The sequence below is a fragment of the Orbicella faveolata genome, unplaced genomic scaffold (genome assembly GCF_042242905.1).
Source record: "Orbicella faveolata isolate gen_17 unplaced genomic scaffold, um_ofav_v1 contig_3, whole genome shotgun sequence".
Lineage (NCBI taxonomy): Eukaryota > Metazoa > Cnidaria > Anthozoa > Scleractinia > Merulinidae > Orbicella > Orbicella faveolata.
In genome coordinates, this window is record NW_028301558.1 from 18,308,241 (window position 1) to 18,335,000 (window position 26,760).

A 26,760-nucleotide genomic window follows, 5' to 3' on the forward strand; every position below is an offset into this window, starting at 1 on the left:
TCAAAACACTACGTAAACTGCTGTCCGTTTTTTCATTTTACTTTATTTTATTTTTTTCTTAATTCTATAAAATCAAAAGGATTTACTAGCCAATCCAAACTATGATATGTCGATTAAGGGGTGAGGTGCCAATCAACCCCTTATTTACGCTGGCCATGTAGAATGCGACGCCATGATTTGTGACAGTTAGATGAAAGTTCTGCCTAGGGAGGGCTTTTCTGAAGGACAATGGTCTTTGAATGGCAGTAACTCGGCAGAGTGGGGGATTTGCTGCAATGGTTTTGCTCTACCATATGTTGTGAGAACACCCCACGGAGAAAACTCCAAATCAGATCTGACTAACTGCATGAAGAAGTCAAAAATACGGGTCTTTTTCACGGGAAGGATCCCGCAGGAAAGACCGCCTGTCTCGGCGACCGGCAGTTGCCGTGGTTACTGGCCGAATAAAGTAGGGATCTCGGTAGCTATAACAAGGCCTGCTGAGGGTTCTAGGTTTCGAATCGCTGAGGGTTCTGAGCTTTGTCTCACTGAGGACTTTAGGCTTTGACGCGCTGTAGCTTGTTCTGGGCTTTGTCTCACTGAGGACTTTGGGCTTTGACGCGCTGTAGCTTGTTCTGGGGTTTGTCTCACTGAGGACTTTGGGCTTTGACGCGCTGTAGCTTGTTCTGGGGTTTGTCTCACTGAGGACTTTGGGCTTTGACGCGCTGTAGCTTGTTCTGGGCTTTGTCTCACTGAGGACTTTAGGCTTTGACGCACTGTAGCTTGTTCTGGGCCTTGTCTCACTGAGGACTTTGGGCTTTGACGCGCTGTAGCTTGTTCTGGGCCTTGTCTCACTGAGGACTTTGGGCTTTGACGCGCTGTAGCTTGTTCTGGGCCTTGTCTCGCTGAGGACTTTGGGCTTTGACTTGTCGAGGAATCCAGGCTTTGGCTCGCTGAGAGTTCTGTACCTTGACTCACTGGTGAAACTGCGCTTTGGTTTGCGAATTAATTCGCTGTAGTCTGTTTTGGGCTTTGACTCACCACGGAAACTAGGCTTTGTCCTCCTGAGGCAACTGGGTCTTGGCTTGTCGCTGCGGATAATAGGGTTAAAGAATTAGTTTGGTTAACCACCAAAATTTAAATCACGAGAAAGCTAATCAAAAGCGGTTGTTATTATTTTGTTATTAGCCAAGATCCGGCGGCTCGAAGGGCCACCAAGCGGAGCCCCATACTCATATAGTAAAGAAAAGGAAACCCTTAAATGGATCTTCTCTTGGTTATCCTGGCTAGCGGTATTGCTCGTGGGCGCGTACGCACGACGGTGGCGGCGACGGAGTCGCGCAACATGGCGGCCATACTCCAGCTAGCAGGTTAACAGACATGCAGCCTTGATTTATAGCCTCCTTCTTTGATATTTGACATCCATGTTATGGTCAATTGACACCTGTCAAAACAAGGTATCCACTGACCAGTATCACGTGACCATATCGCGAGGTAAATTTTTTTTTTGAAGTTTACCGTTGACCTAGTGATGGTTTCTATTGGATCGCAAGCTCATGTTAGGTTAACTTGTTGCAAACGGGGCCGGGTTGTTCGGAAGCCGGTTAACGCTAACCCAGGATTAAAAGTTAATAGAAGTATAAATATTTATTGTATACAAATGTTTTGTTTTGTGTATTTGGAGATTATTCAAACTCAAAACAGAGGGTCAAACAATAATTATACAGAAAACCTCACTGCCAAGTTACAAAACTAAAATCAAATTTCGCTTAACCTGGAATTATCTCAACCGGGCTTTGAACAACCCAGCCCAGAAGCTTCGCTCTTATGCTTGGCTAAATCTATATATTATTATTTTCTCCATAGCCAGGTACAATGTTTATTTCTTTCCCATTTTTGTTTTGTGATATTGATGTAAATTTTAAGATTCTGTAAATAGTGCCGCATAATAAAAAAATAATGTTCCTATAGCTTAGGCAATTTATCATGAATGTGATCCAAACAATCAACTAATTAAACTAAACTAACACATGCTATTCAGTTAACTCATTCTATTCCAAACGGTTTTAAAGGACAGTTTACCATATCTTGTTTGAAAGGGCACAAAATGTACTTTCTGGAAACAATAACTTGCCTTCATGGAAACTAATATTTCTTTTACAAAAATTTCAATGAGTAAAACTTAGGGGGAAAAAAGGTTAAAAAATTATAGGGAAGCAAAAAATTGTCAAACCACTCTGCTGTTCGAATTTGATGCTGAAACAAACCATTTGTCTTGCTATACGAGCAAACGTATCTCAAAAGCAGAACAGAAGTCGACCAAATTATCTGGAATTTGTTGTCACGATTTTTTCTCCGAGATGTAATAAAGTAGAAGTATAGTATAGTTGAAAACAAACTACCATCCACAATGTCAAAGTAAATTATGATTTATGAAGCCCCAGCTCAACATTGTTTGCCCAGTATTTGAAATTCCCGGCCAAACGATCATGACGTGATGCGCGCGTTTGGCCACCCTATTGTGACGTGTGCGACGTGTTGCGACATTTCGGCTGTTGCAAATCGAACTGGTGCGCATGCCTTGGTGCAACATTGTTGCACGAACCTGACCAAACAAATACAAGATCATGCAACATCCACAAATGTTGCATGAAAAATTTGACCATTTTCGAACTTGAGCCAACAACACCTAACATGTCTCAAAAGGGTGGCCAAACGCGCGTAACATGTTGCGCTAACAATGTTACGTTGAAATGTTGCGATCGTTTGGCCAGGGCTTGACATCACTCTTCCAAGATGTTTTCATTGTGAGAGTAGGTCTTTCTGTCCCAAGAGAGACAAACTCTTTTTCTTGTCTGTCTGGGTCGAAACAAAATTTGGGAGCAAATATTTACCACTCACTGTGAAATGCGGTGGGGTTACAGAAGGAAAATAAAATCTTATCATAGCGGCAGCATTCAAGCAATGATCCAAGGTAAGGAGTACATATGAATGAAAGGAAAACATCACTCAGCATTCAATACAATCCTTTCTGTAGTTTTCCTCATGAGTAAGTGAGTCAAAATTAATCAGTGTACCATATTCCGTCATAATTTTATGAGAAACGGACAGATAAATTTTCTCTACGTGTAGATTGGCTTTTTTGATTGACACAATATTTGGAGAATTTTCTTGGAAAACATTTTTGAAAAATCACTTGCCCGATCCTTCTCCCCGCCAAAAGCTAAAACTTCCTTTTTCTGTAATGAGCAACACTTTTAAAATGGTGTATCTACATTGACATTACTTATATCAGGAAAATAAATAAACTGTTCCCCTTGGGGATTATTAAGGGTTTGAATGAAGACTAGAAAACGATCCTAAGTTCACTTCACAACCTCCTAACTTGGCCTTATTCTAGCAAATCCCATGAAACGAGTCTTCCTAATCTTACGGAAAATAACGAAACACGAGTGAACCATGATACGAGTGTCGAACGTCAACTTCGTGAACTCATAGTGCTGAACGAGACTCCATGGTGGAGACAAGTGTCTATCGTAGTCCTTAGCGCATAGAGCTCAGTGTTAAAGTCACGACTCGATTATATGCTCAATTGCATGAATCAATTGTTAAATGGATTATGACTTAATGCGGTCTGCTAAAATGATGTTGCCTCAACTAAGAACTAAAGAATGTGTTTATATGAGTACTTCCTCGGTTTCGCTGCTAGAGAACATTCTGACCCCGAACTCACCTTCTCGTACGAGGGGAAGGACCAAGCAAAGTGCTCGCAGATGGATAATGGCCCGTGGCACCTAACGAGGAAGGCATCGCTCCGATCAGGTCATCAGGGTCCATCCAAATAAGGTTACACTTGTTTTGTTTCACAAAACGGTCTAAAAGTTTCGTGGTCAGCAAGTCTTTTTTATGGCATGGGTTCACCACAATGCATTCGACGTTCTCGGATAGACTAACTGGTCCGTGAATTTGGACCTGTGGAGGAGATATCAACGTGTTATGGTTAATTGATTTTTGAGAGTGCGGTGTGGTGTTGAGAGAAAAATCAAAACACAAATGGAAACAACTTCCAACGTCGAACGTCCAAGATGCTTTCTTTTAGATATAAAACGACGATCAAGGCTTTAAACAAGAGTAACTACTGCTGGGCAGGTGTTACATATGCATTATGTGGAGTGGCGTTTGTTTCAAAAATACTTGATAGACCATAACAATAGAAACAGCAGCAATGTTTACAACCACTATCTACAAGCTCGTTTCACCTCTTTGTAGTGTGAAATGCAATCTGATCGATGAAATGGAACTTTCCCAGTGGCTACGTCTATAATCTAAAAGAAGGGAAGCGAAAGGTATAAATTATTACATGCATATTAAATCGTTCTTATTCACGAGATTTTTATACCATATCGCGAACGAGCGAGTCTTCGAAGGCCGGTTTGTGTTGACAAATTTTGCTGCTTTCTTCCAGTGAAGGTTTGTGTCAACATTCAAATAAATGCGGCGCCAAGTGTGTTCAAGTTCTCGTTTACTGTGCTGTCTTTGGTTCCTTTTATTTAAGGCCATCCCCTACAAGTTTTTTTTTCGTTAAGCGTCGAATGCGTTTCTGGAACCAGAGGGCTGGTACCCCAACATCATTGCCGTGGAGCCCTGGGAACAACAAGAAGTAGGAGGAGGTTGAGGAAGACATGATCGATGTGGTGGTAAAAATCAAACGAAAACATGAAAAGACGGGCGAATCACAAAAACTTCTCTGAATGCGTTGATTTCAACACTGAGCGGAAAAGAAAACGTGGAGACTTCATATGAGACATTATTGCACTTGTTGGACAAATAGTCTTCAATCTCTGGACAGCTACTTCAATACGTCCATGGAGCAGCAAAAGGACATGTCTTTGAAACTCAGCGGCTTCATCAAGCAAGAGAAGAACCTGATGAATCACTCGTTGAACCCCAAGTACTGGCGCACAGAATTGTTCCACTCCAAAATGAAAATGGAGGCAAACATTAGTTCACTCGAGCGGTGTTTAATAATTGCCAATTCACGTTTACCGTTGCCGATGATGGCTTCTCTATTACCGACCATGCCGCGGTCCCAGAGAAGAATTTCAAGAGTATCTTGCCCATCATCATATAGTGACAATAAAATTAAAAACAGTTTGCCCTTCAGATCTATCAGAATTGGATTTCACAATTCGTTGACGATACTTTCGTGTTTTAAAAGTCCAAAAACTTAAGCATGCCAGTCACTAGACAGTTATCTTTTAATGACATTTTGATGGTTTTGTTTGGATTGGTTTCGTCATTCGCACACGCCTTATGCGATGAATACAATTTTCGAAGGATGTATTTCAAAAACTCGAAGCAGAAACACTAAAAAATGACATAATAGTGAATTAATAAATTTCATGCTCGATGTTTTAACATATACCTATTGACTGAGTGGGAGGGCCGGACGGGAAAATATTTGGCTCGAGGTCAGGACGTACGGACCGAGCGCAGCGAGGTCCGTGCGTCCTGACCGAGAGACAAATATATTCCCGTCCGGCCCGACCTTACTCAGTCAATAAGCATTTTATCATATGACCACTTAACGGTTGAACCTAAATAGGACGCGATTACATAACGTCAGACGGCCGTGGGGAAAAACTACAGAAAAGACTCTACCATGAAAATTCAGTGTCGTTTATCTCTTCGCGTCGAACAAGAAACTCACAATTCCTAGAAAAACACGACTCATTTTCTCATATTTGTTTTTCAATGTAAGTCTACAATTACAATTCATGCTAAAAAGCCAACAGAAAGTTGACATAAAACTGTCAAAAATATGTCAAAACCATCAAAAACTTAACGAGTGACAAAAGTTCGCTTCACGCTTCAGTGAAATTGTTCACAAATCTTCTTCATCTGAAGACTTAAGAAAATGTCGGCGTCGTTTCAAGCTATTTGTCTACCTCTTGGATTCTCTTGAACAAGGAAGAACCAGCAACTGAATATTAATGACACCGATGTTAGCTCCCGCAAACAGTACCTAGGTTTGCAGACTTTGCTGGCTTTGCCGTGTAGTGGAAATTCAAGCGAGTTTTATTATCTGGATGAACGGTACGGTAATGAACTTGTGTTCGTACTCAGTTTTGTTTCTTCAAACAACACTGATGTAGAAACTGCAGAGCAATATATCCTACTGTGCACAAGGTATGTTTGTGATTTCTCTTCTCCCAACTCTGGAAACTCGAAGAAAAAATTTATATCATACTTTGTTTTCTTCGCGACTTGCCGGTTTTCTTGCTTTTGACCTACGATGAATTCTTTGATGCTTTCCACTAAAAGAAGTTTCGCCTCAAGACCGTTTGCTTATTCCAAAGGTTAATTATCGGACAATTCATTCGGAAAAGTTGTTTTCTTGACCGCCCGTTTGCTTGTTGTTGGCTTTTGAGAAAGTTGTGAACTTCTTCAGTTGTGAGGACTGTGGACTTTCTTTCTGTGCTTTCGGAGTGAGTTGGCGACTGAAGTAGTTCTGCATCGGACAGTTCGCCTGGATAGTAAACTTCGCTCTCAGAATGTTCACTTTCATCTCTCATTTTGAAAAGAACAAAATTTTGCAGCGACAAAATTGTTTTGTCTTTAACTCGCATCGAGTTTCTATTAGGGCCGTATGCATTTCTAGTAGGGCCGTACGTGTTTTTCCGGCCCTATCACTTCGACACGTACGGCCCTCATACGGGACCTTTTTTCCTATGGTTCTCCAAGAAAATTGCGCGCGGGGCCGTACGGGTCATATGATAATATTTATTATATAGACATGTGTGTATTACTGGAAAAGACATCGCTCGTAAAATTCGTACGAAACTACATCTGAGACCCTAGAGAGGATATTGATTATATCATTTCCCGCGGCTTTTTCACGGTTGTTTGTGCAAACGGTTAGTTTGTCTATATAATAATATATAGATTTAGGCCAGCCTAAAAGCGTAGCTCCTGGGCCAGGTTGTTCAGAGCCCGATTAAGCTAACCCAGGAATTAAAAGGTAGAATTTTGATTTGAATTTTGTAACTTTGCGGTGAAGTTTTCTGTATATTTTTTGGCCTTCTGTTTTGAGTTTTAATAATCACCATACACACATAACAAAGCAGCAAAAAAAAAAAAAACATTTGTATAGAAGAAAAAGTTATAATTCGGTTAACTTTTAATCCTGGGTTAGCGTTAACCGGCTTCCGAGCAATCCTGCCTTGTTATCAACAAGTTAACCTGACATGAGCCCGCGATCCAATCGAAAACCGGCACTTGGTCAGCGGTCATTTTCAAAAAACAGGTAACCTCGATGAGCTGAAAACTTGAGCCCGTGATATGGTCACGTGATACTGGTCAGCGGATTCCTTGTTTCGACAGGTGTCAATTGATCATAACATGCATGTCCAATATCAAAGAAGTACACGGTAAACGAAGGCTGCATGTCTCTGTCAACCTATTATTTGGAACATGGCCGCCATGTTGCGCGACTCCGTCGTCGCCATTGCCGTTGCCGTCGTGCGTGCGCGCCCACGAGCAGTACCGCTAGCCATGATAACCAAGAAAAAATCCATTTAAGGGTTTCCTTTTCTTTCCTATATGAGTATGGGGCTCCGCTTGGCGGCCCTTCCGAAGCTCCACTAAAAAGAAAATGCATGGTAGCTTGAAGATATGAATTATATTTTCTCGTGTTAATAATGGTAATTGAACTGAGTGGAGTGCAATTTGGTCTGATTTCAAAATCGAACTCGCGCTGCGCGCTCGTTCGATTTGAAATCACAAGTATGTTTTCAGACCAAAATTGCACGACACGAAGTTCAATTGCCACTTTATTAGATCCATTTTGAAATCGCATAGTTTTATCGCCTTAAATTTTAGATTTTTGGTGTATTGTTCCAGTAGCTGGTTTGTTAAAAAAAAAAAAGCGGAACCGGAAGTGCCTTTAGGTCTCATTTAGTATGCAAAACGATATCATGTGACGAAAACTCATTCGAGCATGACAAAGAAACAAGCAGTTCTGAAATCAGATCGAAAATAGTCTACTTCAGGTACAAAAAGTCAGTTCTCGTCGCCTGAATCAATGATGGAAGGCCTTCATTTCTTCTGTGGTTGAGGCTGAGACTTTCATTGTCTTTGGAGAAGGAATTTGAAGGTGCATACTGTGTAATTCTGCGATCGATTTCTTTCGAGTTGTGAAACTCCTTTGAGTGCACGATGCCCAGTGGATAGTACGTTTTTTTTTTTCTTTTAAACATCGTTTAATAGCATGATTTTAAGGGAGTCCAGCTCGTTATCATCTCCGTTTCTTTTTGTGACCTCGGCGTAGGACTCAATAGTCAGGACCTTGTCAAGTTCTTGCGGCGCCATTTGTTTCAAGATATTTCAAAGATGGCGGGACTGGCACCGGCTTCGTAAGACGTTCGTTCATTCACTGCTTTGTGCAGTGGGGCGTATTTTGACCTTGTTTATTCACAGCGACAGAGTTGAGCTCATGTGTTGCTTCGTTTGAAACTATCGCAAACCTGGAAACATCTACCTTCTTGAGATGGCTCTTAATATGTTGTTGTGTTGTTTTCGTTTGTTTATGTTTTACTGGACTCGGTATTATACGGATCTTGAGCAATGTTGAAGAAAAATCGCCAAAATATTCGTCAAAATGGACACTGAAAGTTGGAAAGTAGTTCAAGTAGGTCTTCAGCCTGAAGGAGCTCATAATCGTCATTCAGAAACTGTAATTAATTAAATTCGTCAATGTTTTTGGAAAAAACTACAATAATAACAAAGTTTTGACAATAATAGTTGCAAAATTCTCCACACAATGGCTTTTTGCCTCTCATTTTCCTGAAATTTTATTGATTACTTTAAACTAATCTTAAAATCTGATTGGTTGTTTTGTTTTACTGTCCCATTTTCATTGGCTGAGAAAAAGATGCGATTTAGAGCAAAAAATAGTGCGATTCGTGAATAAATCGCACCACTGAGAGTCCATCAGATTGCAAGGATAACCAGTGATTTCAAAATGGATTTAATAAAGAACAATATTTTACCCCTCGAAAATAAAATTCATGTCTTCTCGCCGCCACGTAATACCCCCATACACAGTTATTTCGAAATCCCGCTGCCACAGACCCTCTATTTTGTCTTGAGTTCGTCGAGATCGCCAACTTAGCAAAATATTAACCCGGCAAGTTGGATATGAACGAACCAAAACGCAAGTGGTGGGGCTGGAGAAAGACACACCCGCTTCGCGGTCGCATCCTCGCTTTCGCGCCCGCGCTCGACGCAAAAAGAAAACGTCTGTGCACAGACTAGCTAGTCCGAACTAGTTTTAGTTTCCCCTGAGAGTTCAAAGAAGCGAAGCCTGCCAACATAAAACGACAGCCGGAAATACGTCTGTGTTCGCAGGCTGTAACTAGCGGGCTTCAGTTGGATACGAAAAAAAAAGAATAAAACTTTCATGATGAGCTCCTGGCTCGGGAGAATGGGAGATCTCTCCCTGTGTCTCGAATTAACAACTCGCTCATTTGCTCGAATACTTGCTCTTTCGCAGTAAGATCGATATTAAAAAGATCTTGAATAAAAACGATATCAGCCTCTTACCCGGTATAATAATCTGTTGCTGGTTTTCGCCGTCATGCAATCAAAAATAAAAATCGTGACTCTTCAATAAACCATAAAGTCAAAGATCTCGCTCTGAGACTCTCTCATTCGCAACATGGCTTTACAAAATCATGAATAAAAACGATTTCACTTCAACAAAACACCACATGGGTATTCAGGCTAAAATAGGGTGCAGTTGAAATTTTTTCACGATGCCGCATAAAATGACTTATACTGCTTTATTTACCGCTTTTATCTCCTGGTCTGTGTAGGTAAACAAAACGTTTTCATAATGTTCACAACAGGAAAGTTTTACTCCCGTTCCTGAAGTGTCCTGAGAGGCAAACGTGGTACGAAGGCGGACTTTCTTGAGCTGAAAATAAAGCAATACATGATAAAATGAAAGGGTGATAAAGGTTGATACAGCAGAAATTAATTGGGGGCTGCAACTCCGATATTATTAGATCATCATTGTCCAGGTAGCTTGAAAAATGTAAATGCAGGAATTTGGACTCGCAACCGAAATACTTAATTTATTAATTAAGTCACTTACTTAGAAAAATAATAATTATGAAAAAAAAGGAAAGACTTTAGTAAAAAATTATCCGTTGAAAAATACTTAAAAAGGAAAAAAATGGAAGCGAACAAAGAAGAAATTCAAACGTTCCTATGGCATAGTCTGTCGACCGTGGACAGTCTGGACAGAATACCTGTGACACCTTATTTTATGTAGATACACGCACTTGGGCTAGTATCCCATACAACTGAGCTTATCCCCGTTTCTTAGCTTTTCTTATTTCCGCAACCACCCCGGCTAGGGCTCGAACTTGAACTGCTTGATCCGGATCAGAGTCCAGCGCTTAACGATAAGGCTACCGAGCCTCCCCCAGCGTATGCCATTGTCGTAGATCAGGGACCTATAGATTGCACCACGAGAACGAGGTTGAGTACGACTACCATTTTCGAATTTAAAACTAGTGACGTTTCCGGAGTCCTCGCTCTTTGTGTTGGTTCCAGGTAGAGAGGGCAGCTTATGAGATGAGATGGTAAAGTGAAGTGATAATGTGGGGCTTGCAAAATGGAATTGAAAAGTCGTTCTCGTACTCGATCTCGTACTCGTACTATTGAGCAATTGTTTAAACCTTTTAAACACTCGGAATCTGAAATCTACGTCGTTTGTAGCTGTCCTTCAGTTGCCAGAATAATAAGGGTTTCACCCGAGTCCTGGCCGGGGTCTGCGCGCTGTGTTTTCGGTCAAGTAACTCTCAGGTCCTCTCACAGTGCTGCGTACCGACGAATTTAATGTTGAGACTAGCCTGCGTAGTAAACGTTTCTTTTTATTTTTACATATTTTCAAGGAGAAAAAGTTCGCATTTATCTTTCTTTTGTTGTTATTCGTTTACTAATGTATTTATTTTTTCAGAATTGAGTTATGAATTACTTTTTGGTCATTTCGAGCTAGGACTTCGAGTATTCCTACAATCCTCGACAAACGTCCTTGGCACACCTGGATCAGATAGCACGAAAATGCGTTGACAAGGTATTTTGGGGACAATACCTAATCACATCATTAGAGTAGGGAACCCCCTTCCTCCCCGATAGTGTTGTAAGCGGGCAATGACGACTTTATCATGATAAACAACATTGAATTGGGGGAAAGGGGGCGAACTGATAAATTGCCCTGACATGCAGATATTGCAAAACTGGGAAGGTGTGCCAAGACTTTTGTCGGAGATTGTAGTATTCCTAACTGCCGTGTTGTTCTTGCCTCTTGAAACAGAGCTATAACTAGAAACAATTCACGAAAAAAAAAATAGATGTAAGACGGAAATTTGATCATTGAACCATCATTATTCGCACAATAAAATGCAGCTTTTGACATGAAATGCAGGGTACTAACCTGTAAAAAGGAATCACCATAACAAGAACATTTTCTAACACCACGAGGATCGCCAACTATAAGAGAAAATATATAAGAAGATGAATGCATGAGGAATATGGGAGAAATGGAAGAAAGTAAGAAAAGGGTCTCAATAGGAGGGGGTTCCCTTTGACGGTTGACGGTCAACTTTTAGGTCATTTGACGGTTGACAGTTCAATTTTAGGTCATTTGACGGTAGATGGTTTATTGTTCGGAATGAAGAAGAATAATGCAATTAGTTCTATAATTTGTGCATTAAAGATCTGGTTTTTGGTCTTCAACGATGCGTCTAATTATCGTAATTACATCACTTTTGTTACCGCTGAGCTGGGCTATTAATCCGGGACTTGCGCATAAATGTACTTTTGTGATATATTAAAACGATCATTTTTAAATAGCATAACTCGACCCCATCGTTTACTCCTTAATTAAGGATATCTGAGACATTTGACGGCTATTATTGGCTCTCTCATTTGACAGTTGATGGTAAAATAATGCGTTTTAAAACGGTTAATTTTTTGGCTATCTGACGGTTGACATCTGCGGTTGACGGTTAACCCCATTGAGATCCTCTAAAAAAGAAGGGAGGAAGGGAAGGAGGGACATGTTGAACAGGGGAATAAAAATATGAGAGAAAAGTGAGGAAACGGAGAGGCAAATAGGGATTGAGAAAGAGAGGAAGGGAGTAATAAGGAGGAAGGAAGGTAGAGAGACAGAAAGCAAGGGAATAAATTAAGAGAGAAAAGGTGGGAAATAAAGGTACGTAGAAAGAGGCAGACGGGCCACGTCACAATTTACATTGATCCGTCAGGAGCATTAAAAAGGAAACAAGTTGGTAGAGAACTATCGCAGTACTCGCGAGTTCGAATCCCGTTTAAGACATTTTCTCAATTTTTTTGGCTATATTTTCGCCACTGAAGTTGCGTGCATAACTAGTATAGTGTTGGTCGTTCCTTGATATAACTGTAATGTGCAGTGTTATGATGCACAGAAGTACCAACCTATGTTTAGCACACCGTACTTGACACGCTCTGAAGGAGGGCTGCTCTGGTACGCATTGTTAAAAATGCGATCCTATTAAGATAGCGTTGAGAAATGAAATAAAACTTTGTGAATTAGTCAAGATTGGCACTAGATTAGCTGACGAGCTAGAACACTGGAACGAGATTTACTAATATATAAGCGGTTTACTGGAGGGAGGGTTGTTGTTTTACGTCTCGTTAAAAATGCGACCCTACAAAAGCGTTAAGAAAAGAAATAAAACTTTCGTATTGATCATGATTAAAAAGACACAGTTCAGTCACAAATACCTGGCAAAGAAAACATTATCTTCAGCCAAACTGACTACCTACAACATTTTGAATGAGATCTCACCAATTTATAAGTGGTTTACCAAGAATGCATAATTATAGCTAGTAACTTGAAATTAAAAAAAAAAAAAAAATTAGTAGTGAGGTCGGTTCATTTTTGTTCGTGAACCTCAGTTTCTTCTGTGTGATTAATTTCACAGTTGGTGACTACGATTGTTACACTCCTCACCTCCCAGGATTTCCTAGCTTCCATGTACGAAGAATCACCCCTAGTTCCAGTCTCAAAACGGTTTCGATAGTTCGTGTCTTCAACTAGGAATTTTAACACTCTATCGAGATTGATGTGGATGATGATAGGCGAGGCACTGCGAACCCACTGTAAAGTTCTATGAAGTAAAATGAAAGAAATTTTAGCGAGTGATCTTCGCGTGATAAAATGCAAATACAATTTCGTATGAGGGTGTACGTACAAACATCTCCAAATTCGAAGACATACTTTTTCAGGTCATTTACACTGTAACCCAGACCCTGAACTCGGGCAAGCAGTTTGGAGGCAACACACTTGGAGTCCTGGGCTGAGCGTGTGATGACGTATTGTAAAGCTGCTTGTTGCGTGTTATTCAAGATGGCGACTGATGAGATTGCGCTCAACTGAAAACAGGAGTTGAGAATTATGGAAAAAGTGTATATATAAATTATCAATTAATTAACCTGGCAGAAAACTTAACTAAATTTCAAATTTCCCAATTTTGGTGAGAACTTCAGGTCCGACAGTCGAACCTCTATTGAGCTGCCACCTTTTAAGCGGCCAGTCCCAGCCTGTTAATAAAGCGCCCAGTTTTCAAAGTCCCTAAATGGTAGCCAGTAGTATACTGTAAATAAAACCCATTTGAACAGGCCACCTCTATTAAGTCGCTTAAAATTTGTATAATAATTTTGATACAAGTAGTTTTGGACAAAGGCGTTGATAGGTAAGAGTCCGAAATTGAACAGGTAAGAGTCCGAAATTGAAAATGATCACCGATAAAAACATTCAAACACAACTTTATTTGTGACCACCTGAATCCATGTGGCCTCGCCGCACTTTTATATTTGAATAAATTGACGTTTCTACTGGGCCACATGCTTATTCTGGACGAACCCCTATAAAGCGGCCACCTCCATTTCACCCGAGGGAAGACGACTAACCTCAGGTTGGAGAACAATGGCACAGTTTTTAGGCAGTCGGTGCGGAAATGAAAAAGAAAAAAAAAATCAGCATCACAGCCATTATTCAGTTGTAGCTCAGTTGTTATTTTCAGACAAAAGAAAAGCAGAAAAGTGCTAATCAACATGACACGAGCGTGGGACAAAGAAAAATCTGAGTTCACGACAGGAATCAAACGTACCCATGACCTCCCGATACCGTGCGGGCGTTCTATCTACTGAGCTACGAGAACTCATGGAGAGTAAGGACATTAAATTGAGTTCACATGTGACAGGCGTCCTGCATTCTGTCTATCTGATACACTCGAACTTTCCATTTATAATGTTCCGATTGAACAATTTTCCTCTGCAAAATCCCTTCGATTGCATATCGATGAAAATTTAATGTGGCATTCCCACATTGATAAACTGTGTAAAAAGATCGATTCCATTGTTGGAGCCATAAAGCGAGTTAAGCCATTTGTGCCTCAATCCACCCTACTCAATATTTACAACTCACTAGTTCAACCTCACTTTGATTACTGCAGCCTTGTCTGGGGTAATTGTGGCAAAGCATTATCTAAAAAGCTACAAAAACTACAGAGCCGTGCTGCACGTGTTATAACTTCATCAAACTATGACGTAGATGTCGATTCCTTGTTTCACAAACTCAGCTGGCAAGACTTGAAATCTCAACGTCAAATTCCGAACGCCTTAATGGTTTTCAAGTCTTTAAACGGTCTTGTTCCGGAATATCTCACGTCTAAATTTATAAAGCGAAATGAACCAAGCTATTCTCTGAGGGACTAGGTAAACAAACTTGTTGTCCCCTTTCCAAGAACTAACTACATGAAAAATAGTTTTCGTTACAGCGGCGCTACCCTTTGGAACAGCTTACCCTGTAACATTAGAGAGTCTGGTTCATTAAACAAATTTAAACGCCTTCTCTGCCATAACTTTTAAACACGGCATTCATGGAAACCAGGATTTTTCTTAAGTGACATATTAATGTAAGTTAACATAATGTAAGGATTTGAATTTTTAGTCATTATTATGTAAAACTAATTTTTTCTACCTTATGTTTTTATTGTGTATAAATAATGTGTAAAGATTAAAGATTAAAGATTAAAGATTGTCGAAGTCATCGTGAGTGTGATAAGTGAATAATGATGGTGAATTTTAAGCTCGGTAATGAAACGTGAAAAGTGAAATAATCAACATGACCCGAGCGTGGGACAAAGAAAAAATCTGAGTCCCCGACAGGAATCGAACCCATGACCTATCATGGGTTCGATTTTGGCATGGATTAAGTTTAGTCATTAACTACTACGGTGTCAAAAATATAAACGGCTTTGAAAAAATTAAAAGTGATAAAGAAGTCTTTTGTTTCAATCCAAGAACGGTTAATATAAATTCTTTTCTCATGCTAACTTACATCGTGGACAGAAGGAGTGAAGCCTTGGAATCTCTCTCTGGGTCCGGACATATCTCCTTTGCAATTCTGTGAGTGCTGGAACAATTCACTGACAGGAAAATCCTTAAAACAGTGCATACATCTCTCCAACACTTCTCCTGTGAAAAATAAATCATTGAAAAGAGTCAGGAGTTCGGAGCGTTTTGAAACATGAGAGAGCTCATCGTTAACCCAACCGCATACTCGTATTTTCCAAAATGTCTGTTGCGTTGTTCGATTGCACAAACAAACTTCTTTGCGAAGTCTACAGCGTTCAATGTGTCCGTAATAGACGTATGACAATGCAGGCGGAGGCAGTTAGTTAGACGATCCTTCTTCATGATATGATGCTTCTAAGGAACACAGGCTGAAGCTGTTCAATTTAAAAGTTATTTAAGATCTCCGCGGTTATGGCATTTCTAAACGTGTTACTTCTTGCCAAAGCTCACCTTCTCTGTTAAATTTAAAAGGATAAATTACTAAATGTACTAACCTGTTATTTGCTGACTTGGTGCTAGTGGTGAAGAGAAGACAGCAAACATTAAAGAGAAGACAGCAAATGGTCTCGGAAATGTCGGAAGGTCGTGATTTTTTATCGTTAGTTTTTATTGCAAAAAAAAAAAAAAAAAATTGCACACCTGAAATAGAGATTGTTTTCTGGTCGCAGTTATGTGCATGGGTTATGAGCTCGTTCATGTGAAATAGCTCTTGACAGTAACAGCACCACCCCAAATCACTCAGCTCATCTGCTGAATTCTGCGAAAAATCAAGTGAAAAAGCTGGAATTGAAGAAGATTGTTGCAATGGTGGACGAGAGTGTAACACGGTAATCTAGTGATTACAGAGGCAATAAACACATACTGATAGAAGGTATAGCCCGCGAAAAGCGCAGGAAAATGTTCGAGAGGGTTTAATGTTGCACGTTATTGGCTGAAAGAAAAGGAAATTGGTCAGTGTTGTACCTCAAAGCTATCTATGATAGAAATAATGACAAATTCGAACCTCCTGTCGCGAGTTTTTTCGCGTTTCGCCTCGACCTGCTGGGATTTATGACTCAGGAGTGAAATCTCGTACAACTCGCACCATTACCTTTTCGCAGCTCTCTCCAACTCCTTCTCGTTTGGCTTGGCATGTCAGTTAAATTTTATTGTACACTATTAATAAGCGTTATCACAAGAATTTCTGCCCATGTATTTGTACGTCCAATTCCGGTACTCATTTCAGCCTCGACCTTTCATGGAATATTTTCGTAAAAATATCTTACCTCATGGCGGCTTGCACAGTTGCAAGCGTGTTCCACAAGCACACTCACAGCAAACATTTTCAAGCAGTACAGGCACTGCTCTTCACAGTCATAATATGAATATGGCGGAGATATGAGGCCGTTTGAATCTTCTGCTTCTCTATCAGCACTCCCCTCCCTTGTTTTTGTTGAGCTTGCTAAGCTACGCACGTTCCAGTCATCCTCAATTGTCAATCTAGCATCTTCCAGAGAATACTCTACATCTGCGCATGTCCTTAGTTCTTCTTCTCTACACTTTTCAGCGTGATTTAATAACTCCAACACGGAAAACTCTTCTAGGCATGTGGGACACAGCTCTCTATCACACACTGAAGGATCTTCCATACAGTCAGCAACTCCAATTACCGAGGAGGATGGGGAACCATCTTTCAGCCAGAGCTCTTCAGCTTTTAACCTAGAAACTTCCTTGCAGCGAGGAACATGTTCCACAAGTTGCGGTACCTCGAAATATTCTCCACAGCAAGGACATGCCGCAACTGATGTCTTACGCACGCTTTTTGCATCATCTGAGTCTGTACAAGTAACTGCAGTTATCATGGAACATAGAGAAGCATGAACATTGCGTTCTGACTCTGGAAGCACTTTTGAACCAAACCAACCTTTTTTTATCCTGCAGAAGAGCCTCCTAAACCACCTGTTCTGCGGGCTACCTTCTTTAGACTCTTCTCTCGAGATGGTAGGTTCACACTGATGAGGTGAAGTGGTTGCGTTACGTGGTTCCGGCATGGTATAATTGGAAGTGCTTGTAACTATGTTCTCCTCTACTTCGGCTGGGGATTTGCAACAACTTGGAACAGTGCATGCGCTAATGATGAGAATCGAATGAGAATTAGATTTAGAAAACGTTTTTTGTCGAAGTGAAAAAGAAACGTCACAGAATTTTAAAAACTTCTGGGGCGGCGAGATGTAAAACGAAGGCCAATTATTTTGAAGGACTGCAAAGTGAACGTAGATCCGTGCTATTAAATTAATATTATGCTCACAACCAAAAACAAAGCGAAAAATTTGATCAATGAAACGAAGACAATTTGATAGAAAAAAGGATGAAAGGTAAAATTCTCCTCACACGGTGATTAGGATTTTAAATTTTGTAAATTATGGAGCAGAAACGCGCTTACCTCCTAGACTGCTGGCAGTCGCGCACAGTTTCTAACAGTTGATTACATTACCAGAGACCCCCCATATGACTCAGACAAGAATTACAGTCCGATAGAAGGTTTTGTATGGGCGCGTTGTATTCTAGACCAGAAAATCAGGCAGAAAAGGAAGGATTGGTGGTCTAGGTTCATGGTTAGCTTAAATAATGTTAGAAAGCAAATACTGCTGCCGTGGCCGGGTAATGTAAAACGGATTCAAGGTGTCCAAAAAAGAGCCTAAATGTCACAAATTGCACGAGGATCTTACAAAGCCGCAGTGACAGTCGGACAGATCTCAAAACCATCAGGAATTGGAAGTCGAGAACTTTTAGCGCGGCGGGATAAGCAACTATTGATCCACATAGTCAGAAAGAGCAGACCGAGATTCACAAAATCCCTAAGTTTGGTGTTAATCAGGCTAGTTTTGACTGAGATACAGCCATTTAAAAACGTCAAAATTATTAACAAAGAAATGTTTGGTCATCCGGACACAGCGTCCGGATGGCCATGCATTTCTTTGTAAATTTTGACATTTTCAAATGGCTGTATCTTGCTTACTACTGGGTCTATTTAAACCAAACTTGGGGATTTTGTAAAGCTTGGTCTGCGCTTTATGACTATGTGGATCAATAGTTGCTAATCCCATAATTTACAGTCCATAATTTATAGTCCTTTTAGGCTTGAAATCAGGCAATGAGGCGAGACGCTTTATGCTAAGAGGGGAATGGGACGAGACATGGGCGCGGCACGAACGAGAAGAAAACCAGACTGCAGACTCTTCTCGTGTTTTTGAGGACATTCACACTTGTCAAAAAATAATCTAATTTACCAATTAATAACAAGAAGATCTTTTAGATCTTATAACCGCGCTTTTAAAGATTTAACTGTTTTCTTAGCACTACATTCGCAACGCAGTGCACACTCCAACGCAGTCCTTCATGATTGATTGATTACTGTAGACACCACATCACTTGATCAACACAAACTGTATTATTTCTCCATCGCTCTTAGCCGTTGTGAAATCCCTGATGATCGCCGCGTTGTATAGCTATATTTAGGCCGGGATCGACAATTTGTCGGTCCATTTGGGTTATAAAGGTACACATAATGACTGAAGAGTTAGCTTAAAGCCCTTAAAAAGTTATAAAGATGTCAATGAACACGAAGAGTTGGTAATTTGACTTTACGGAACGTGCAAGTTTCGGAGTGTCAAAACATTTTTACATTTAAACATTATTTTCCCCGAAATACAAGTTAAAATGCGATGCAGTCGTACTCCACTCCTGCCTACTTCTCCGGATCAATGATTGAAAATAGTTTTAACATAAGAGATAAGCAGAGGGTGATGGACAAAACACTGACCCCTAGCAGCCCTGCTCCTAGTCCATGGACTACCCAAATGGACTACCCTAAAATGGACTACCCCTGAAAAATACTATTTCAGATGAGTGGTATGTTAAGAAGCTGCGATTATATACTTACACTGCACGGAGGAGGCTTTTCTTTTCGTTCCGCATCGCCTTCAGCCGCCATTTTGAATAACTATACTGAATAAAACAGCCGCCGTACACAAAAAGCGTAGACTCAAATCAAATCAAATATTCTGTGGTAGCCTACGTGTAGCCGTACCCACCCCCCGAGGAAAAACGGGTGTGTACGGCTACACGTAGGCTAATTCTGTGGACAACTCAATCTTGCTCCCATGTGATTCAGTAGCTCAATCTTTCTCGAACAGACGAAATGATCTTCAGGATGTTACTCATGATTTGTTTTGCTTGTTTTGTGCCGAAAATTATGGCACAGAAGCAGCTAGTCTTCCGGTTTTTTCCTGAGTGTATCAAAATGAAATAGAAATGGGAATGAGGATAAAGCTATGGGACAGCAAGAAATTCCAACGACTACGCTACAAAAATTCAGATTGGAGTGGAAGCAGTAGTATTCTTGGCTGGCCTGGACTATAATTATGTGGAAATTTTTGTGGTTTTGCGAGACTCCTCCTTTGTTACTGGTGTATGGACCAATTTTGAAAACTGTCACCTTGGACAAGTCATCAACAAAGTCGCTATTAAGCCCACTATGCCACAACATCCCAGAGACTGTCCCTTTAGCAACAGCAACAACAACAATAACAACAACAACAACAACATCTTTATTTTCGAAATAATTCAGTATAGTTATTCAAAATGGCGGCTGAAGGCGATGCGGAACGAAAAGAAAAGCATCCTCCGTGCAGTGTAAGTATATAATCGCAGTTTCTTAACATACCACTCATCTGAAATAGTATTTTTTAGGCCGGGGTAGTCCATTTTAGGAGAGTCCATTAGGATAATCCATGGACTAGGAGTCAGTGTTTTGTCCATCACCGTCAATGAATGAGTTGCCAGTAATCGGATACCCGTGTTTGCGCGATGAACTCTGGGATCGTCAGGGGGTAAACATTGCTAGTCGCTAGAAGGAAATGTATGGCGAAAAGTTGTTTCGAGGTACAAGAAAACGATTTTTGAGAGAGATCAACGCTTTTTCGCCGTCGTTTTTATCGCGAATGGATTTGGGCAATGTTGATATGTGGAATATGTAAGTTTTTGTTTGAATAACCGTGAAATATGTGACAAAGTCTACTGATAAACTCCGTTGCTTGCGTGAGGTTTATTGTGAAATTTACATGGCATAATGGTCTGAAAATATTACAAAATTAATTAGGTATAAATCGAGAGGAAATAACCCAGTAATGCCTTTTAAGTTGTGTACAGGCTACTTTTGAAAGCTCAGTCATACAAATAATACTGGAAATAAGCCCAGTGGTGATCATCCCGAAACAGCGGCTGGTAATCGAGCCTAGGGGTTGATTTAATGACAAATGAGTCCGCGCGACTCATGCTGTGTGGCTACCGTGTTGCTCAAAGCCTTTGTTTTGCTTTTACAAGCACGTATTTCAGTGATTTTCCTTTTCTATAACAGATCAAGGGTGGCTCCTTGAATATATCTCTGAGTATTTGTATTTGAAAGTGACACTTGTGCGTGATTATGCTTTCCAAAGTTTGGTATTGACGGTTGCGTGAAATTGCCCGACACAAAGGGTAGTAGTTCCTTCTGCAATTTGCGATTTCTGTTTTTCAGATTCATTTCTGTCTTTATATTTAACTTCTCGGAGGAATTTTCTACCATTTGATCCGGGTAGCCTCTCGAGATCAGACGTGTATTGAAATTTCCAATATTCTCTTCAATGTATTTCACAATAAACCTTGTCACGGTATGTCCAGCGTGACACATCATATACGGGCATGCGCGCCCCACGCATCATGTAATCCCTTGTCGGGCCAAGCACATGGCGATTAAAATAAGACTTTAAGCAAATCTATATTCGTGTCCACGTTCCATTCTACTGCATGGTGTCAGAAGCGGGATCCTGAGAAGATACTGGATCCTCCAGGTGAAGCATTTCAAGCATTCGAACATAAATTCATTCAAGCGCAAGCTGTAGAGCACATCAATTACTTCGAGCATTCAAAAACAACATGGCCGATCGATTCAAACCACCAGCTATGGACTGGACCACTCCAGGAGACATTCACAAGCGTTTCAAACTCTTCCAACAGAAATGCGAACTTATCTTCGCGGGGCCGCTCGATAAAGTCGAAGAGGCGAAAAAGGTGAGACTGCTGCTTTTATGGATTGGCGACAAAGGCCTCGAAATCTACAACACGACCACATGGGCCAGCGAAGGCGACGACCTCAAGATCAGTCCAGTTATGGCGGCACTAGAGGCTTATACAAAGCCCCAAAGTAATGAAATCCTCGCTAGATACCAACTTCGATGCCTAAAGCAGGGAGATAGACCACTTGAGGAATTCGTAACCGAAGCGCGACTATTAATAGAAGATGGTGGATACGATCCCGCCGCTAAAGAAAATACCCTCAGAGATACGCTGGTATTTGGCGTGGCGTCCGATAAAGTACGCAAAGACGCGATAGCACTTGGTAACGGGCTAACCTTCAAGCAAGTCTACGACCTGGCGAAAGTCGAGGAAAGCATTAAAGCACAAATGAAGATAATTTCCAAAGGTGACGAGAAATCTGATCTTCATACAGTTCAAAGAGAATCTGCATATTCGACTAAAAAACACCCACCGGGACAAAGCTTCACACACCAAACTTCCTACGGCGACCAAAACCAAAGAGATCATACCGGAAGAAAACCTCGCCGACTTCAATTCAAGTCGAAAGGCTGCTTCAGATGTGGAAACACCCATGATAAATCAGCGAATTGCCCCGCCAAGAATGCAAAATCCAAGCACTGTGGCAAGACTGGCCATTACGCGAGAGTGTGCATGCAAAAACGCCTTCAAAAGGTTCACCAGATCGTGAGTAGCCCAGAGTACCAGGGCCAAGACATCCACCTAGAGGATGAGTACCCCTTTGAGGATGATTATGAGTACACTCTCGAAGAAGAATCAGAAGAAGAAACAAGCGACACAGAACCCATTACTGTACTTCTTGGAACTCTCACTTCAACAAAGCACCAGCAAACCCAAGAAATTTCACTAAACGCCCTCGACAGCCACCCAGACAAAATCTTTGCCAAGGTCAAGACTATTGAAGTCCATGACATGAGCCTGAAAGTAGATACGGGAGCAGACGCCTGCGTCATCACCTCCGCAGACCTACAGCACTTCCCATTCCCGATTACTATCCTTGCATGCAGCAATGTCCTTAGAGGATATGGAGGCTCTGAAATAGAAAACCTTGGTGTTGGCACCTTAAAGGTCTCCTTTAAGGACAAGTCAGCCAATATCAAATTCAACATCGTGGAAGCCACAGGAAGCCTATCTATGCTGGGATGCCGACAATGCCAGGATCTGGGAATAATATCAACAAATTTAGATGAAGTTAACACCATTCCACCAACCAAGACAGAAGCTGAGGCACAACGTGGTCAGCTATCCAAGCCCACTGTTATGGAAGAATACCAAGATTGCTTCGACAAGCTAGGCTGTTTTCCGGGAGAGAAGTATCACATTCAGCTAATTGACCATCCTGTCCCAGTCATCCACCCGCCACGCACCGTTCCAGTACACATACTTCCCTTATACAAGGAGGAACTTGATAAAATGATCGCGGACGATGTCATCACAGCCGTGACCGAGCCAACCGGCTGGGTAAACTCAATCGTATGTAACATCAGAGAAACTCCTGAAGGCAAAAAGGAGATCAGACTCTGCCTTGATCCTAAGGACCTCAACAAGAGCCTACGTCGAGAGCACTATTACACCCGTACCATCGATGAGCTCCTACCGCAGCTGCATGAAAAGAAATTCTTCTCTGTTGTTGACACTAAGAAAGGTTATTGGCACGTAGCCTTGGACCACGAGCCAAGCCTGCTGTGCACCTTTAATACTCCCTTCGGATGGTACCGTTTTAAACGATTACCCTTCGGGGTCAAACTCTCCCAAGACATCTTTCAACGCAAACTCGATTAGGTTTACAGGGGCATCCCCAATGTAATGGGGATTGCTGATGACATCGTGGTATGCGGCTCAACCCAATCAGAGCACGACCAAGCCTTCTGTGAAATGCTCAAGGCCACTCGCAAGCACAATGTCAGCCTAAACTCCGAAAAGCTACAGTTCAAGCAGGCACAAGTCGACTTCTACGGGCACGTTCTGACAGAGAATGGAATCCAACCAGCGAAGGAGAAACTTGAAGCAATTCACAACATGAAGAGCCCATCAAACATTGGGGAGCTTCAGACTATCCTGGGCATGGTAACTTACCTGAACCGCTTCTCGACAAAGGTAACGGACCTAACATCGCCACTAAGAGAGCTAACCAAGAAGAACGTCCATTTTAGCTGGGAACCCCACCACCAGCAGGCACTCGATAGGATTAAGCAAGAACTCTGCACGTCCAAACTCATTTCCTATTACGACCCAGATCCGAGTACACCCACGATCCTTCAGTGTGACGCAAGCAAAACAGGCATTGGGGCCTGGCTAAGACAGTCAGACTCTCAAGGAAATGAACACATTGTCACCATGGCGTCCCGGTCACTCACCGACGCAGAGTCCAGATATTCTAATATTGAGCGCGAGTGTCTGGCAGTCACATATGGCCTGGAGAAGTTCGAGTACTACCTGCTCGGTCGAAACGTGACAGTTGAAACCGATCACTCCCCCTTGGAACAAATTTTCTAGGAAAACATCAATGAGGCTCCAGGCCGGCTGCAGAGGCTACTTCTTAGATGCCTGCGGTTTGATATCAATGTCCAGTACAAGCCGGGGAGATCCATCCCAGTTGCCGACGCCCTGTCACGAGTGTGTCACATGAGAGCAACACATGGCACTGAGACTACGACTAAGGACACCGCATCACAGCGTAACATCCACTTCATATCCACCCCCATTGACCTAACAGCAGTAAAGTCCTCTACAGTACAAGATCCTACCATGAATCTACTGAAGAATACCATCTACAATGGCTGGCCTCCCTACAGAAAACAATGCCCGCAAGAACTATGGGAGTTTTGGAACTTCCGATGCGACCTCACTTTAGAGGACGGTCTAGTACTAAAAGGTAGCAGGATCGTCGTACCAGCCTCCATGAGAAACCAAGTTCTCCAAGCGATCCACCTGAGACATCAAGGAGAGAACAAATGCATCCTCCGAGCTAGAGAATCAGTGTTCTGGCCCGGTATCTCCGCTGACATCAGGCAGATGGTAAAGGACTGCGACCTGTGTAACAAACACAAGCCAGCTCAGCCCAGACTACCCATTTTGCAGCCAGACCTTCCAACCCGACCATGGGAGAAGCTCGGCACGGACATCTTTGAATTTAACAAGGAGAAGTACCTTATGGTCGTCGATTACTACTCAAGATTCCCTGTGATAAGACTCCTCAACAACACGACCAGCCACACCGTGTGCAACCACTTCACAAGCATCCTTGCAGAATATGGCCTACCAGCCACTATCATTGCTGACTTCGGATCTCAGTTCATCAGCGAAAGATTCAAAACCAAATGCGAACAAAGTGGCATCACACTACACTGTAGTTCCCCATACCACCACCAAGCCAACAGCCTGGCAGAGAGGGCAATTGGAACCTGCAAGTCACTGTTAAGAAAAGCACTAGAGGAGAAGGAATGCCCTTACACAGCCTTATGGATGTATCGCACGACTCCCCTTAGTGACCAGATGCCATCACCCCACGAGTTGCAGTTTGGACGTAAACCCCAAACGACACTCCCAAGCAGCAGAAGCGCACTGAAGTCCAAACACCCGAATGATGACCTCCACCATGAAGCTAACCAGAAATGCCAAGAGAGGCAAGCAGTATTCTATGACAGGAAGGCTGGTAGCGACAAGAAGGCCCTTAACAACCGAGAACCAGTGTTCGTCTGGAACACCTTGAAGAATACCTGGCAGCCAGGAACTGTGCTAAATAGGCCACAGCCAATGGAGCGCCCCCGAACCTACACAGTGGACATTCAAGGGAAGATCTACCAGAGAACAAGGGAGCACCTGAGACCAAGGAGCCAGAGTGAAATACCCCCCTCAGCTGGCAGTAACACTCCACCTATCGGTACAGTGACTCCAGTAGACGACTCCAAAGACGCACACATACCCAATGACAAGGCGACCAGACCACCTCCGTTGTCAGAAGCCAGTCCTTAAGACAGTACACCGACACCAGATCAGTCACTGTCTCTCCAACTACCGTGCAGCAAGAGGCAAATTGATCTCGAGCCAGCAGGTGCTGTTGTAACCAGTGAAGGAACCTGTTATCACCCAAAGAGCCAAGTTACAAGGACTGGACGCATCACCCGCGTCCCAACCAAGTTCAAAGATTAAATAGGGACAAACAAAAACTCTTTTATTGACATTGGGTTCCTATTTACACCCATGAAACTGTTCTTAGTTCCTGTTGTCGTTTGATAGACGTTTGATTAATTTGATCAGCATTGATTATCATGTCCCCTTTTATCGATTTATCTGCATGTAACTAGTACCTCTTTTCAAAGAGAGGGGGATGTCACGGTATGTCCAGCGTGACACATCATATACGGGCATGCGCGTCCCACGCATCATGTAATCTCTTGTCGGGCCAAGCACATGGCGATTAAAATAAGACTTTAAGCAAATCTATATTCGTGTCCACGTTCCATTCTACTGCAAACCTCACGCAAGCAAAAGGGGAGTTTATCGGTAAATTTTATCACTTATTTCACGCTTATTCAAACAAAAACAAATTTACATATTTCGTACTAGTGAAATCATGGAAAATCCTTCGATAAGATCTTGAAAAGAGGTTCAGTATACTTTCAGTTAAATGAATACATTTCCACTTCACTGTTATTTTGAATGAAATGTCCATTTTACGCACGCTAATGACCTGGGTTTCCTCGACTTATTAGTTTGCGTTTCGGTTGACTGACAAGCGCATTCTTTCAGCACGTCAATCTCCGTCGGTAGCTATGGAGTCGAATCTTAATCGTTCGTTTCACTTTCCTCATATATTTATAAATGCTTGATCCATTCTAAGTTTGTATTTTAGAAATATTTCGTTCCTCAAAGACGAAGCTAAAAGAACAAACCAATTCTGTATTCGGAATGGCCATTGAGAAACAAGGCCGGATTACCGGCGACCTCTGGCATGCGTATGTTTTCATTAAAATCCACAAATACATAGCTAGTTCACCAGTTCCAAGCCTCAACAATCTTCTTCGCGTCGTTGTAGAACGTAGATTTCGTTTACTATTCGTTGAGACAAGTCTCTATTTCAAGTACAAAACGCGGTGCATTTAATTTAGCGCGTAATTTCCTCACCTATAGTTTCGTCTGGGACTCGGAGGATCGTTTGCGCTCGAAATAGTG

At 41.8% G+C, this 26,760-nt stretch overlaps 1 protein-coding gene across 2 annotated transcripts in view; it reads right to left on the reverse strand.

Annotated features, from left to right (window-relative positions):
- Nucleotides 1-23: 23 nt before the first annotated feature.
- The window catches only part of LOC149106727 (uncharacterized), a 27,955-nt gene continuing 1,218 nt past the window's right edge, over nt 24-26,760 (reverse strand). For both annotated transcript variants that reach the window (XM_089297498.1, XM_089297497.1), the window contains exons 3-13: nt 16,716-17,559; nt 16,090-16,207; nt 15,434-15,570; nt 13,310-13,464; nt 13,043-13,199; nt 12,505-12,577; nt 11,483-11,538; nt 9,830-9,955; nt 4,239-4,304; nt 3,713-3,951; nt 24-1,070 (exon numbers count right to left, since the gene is read on the reverse strand). In XM_089297498.1, coding sequence (XP_089153624.1) covers nt 356-1,070; nt 3,713-3,951; nt 4,239-4,304; nt 9,830-9,955; nt 11,483-11,538; nt 12,505-12,577; nt 13,043-13,199; nt 13,310-13,464; nt 15,434-15,570; nt 16,090-16,207; nt 16,716-17,559 — 2,686 coding nt within the window. In that variant the 3' untranslated portion in view covers nt 24-355. The remainder of the gene's footprint in view (nt 1,071-3,712; nt 3,952-4,238; nt 4,305-9,829; nt 9,956-11,482; nt 11,539-12,504; nt 12,578-13,042; nt 13,200-13,309; nt 13,465-15,433; nt 15,571-16,089; nt 16,208-16,715; nt 17,560-26,760) is intronic.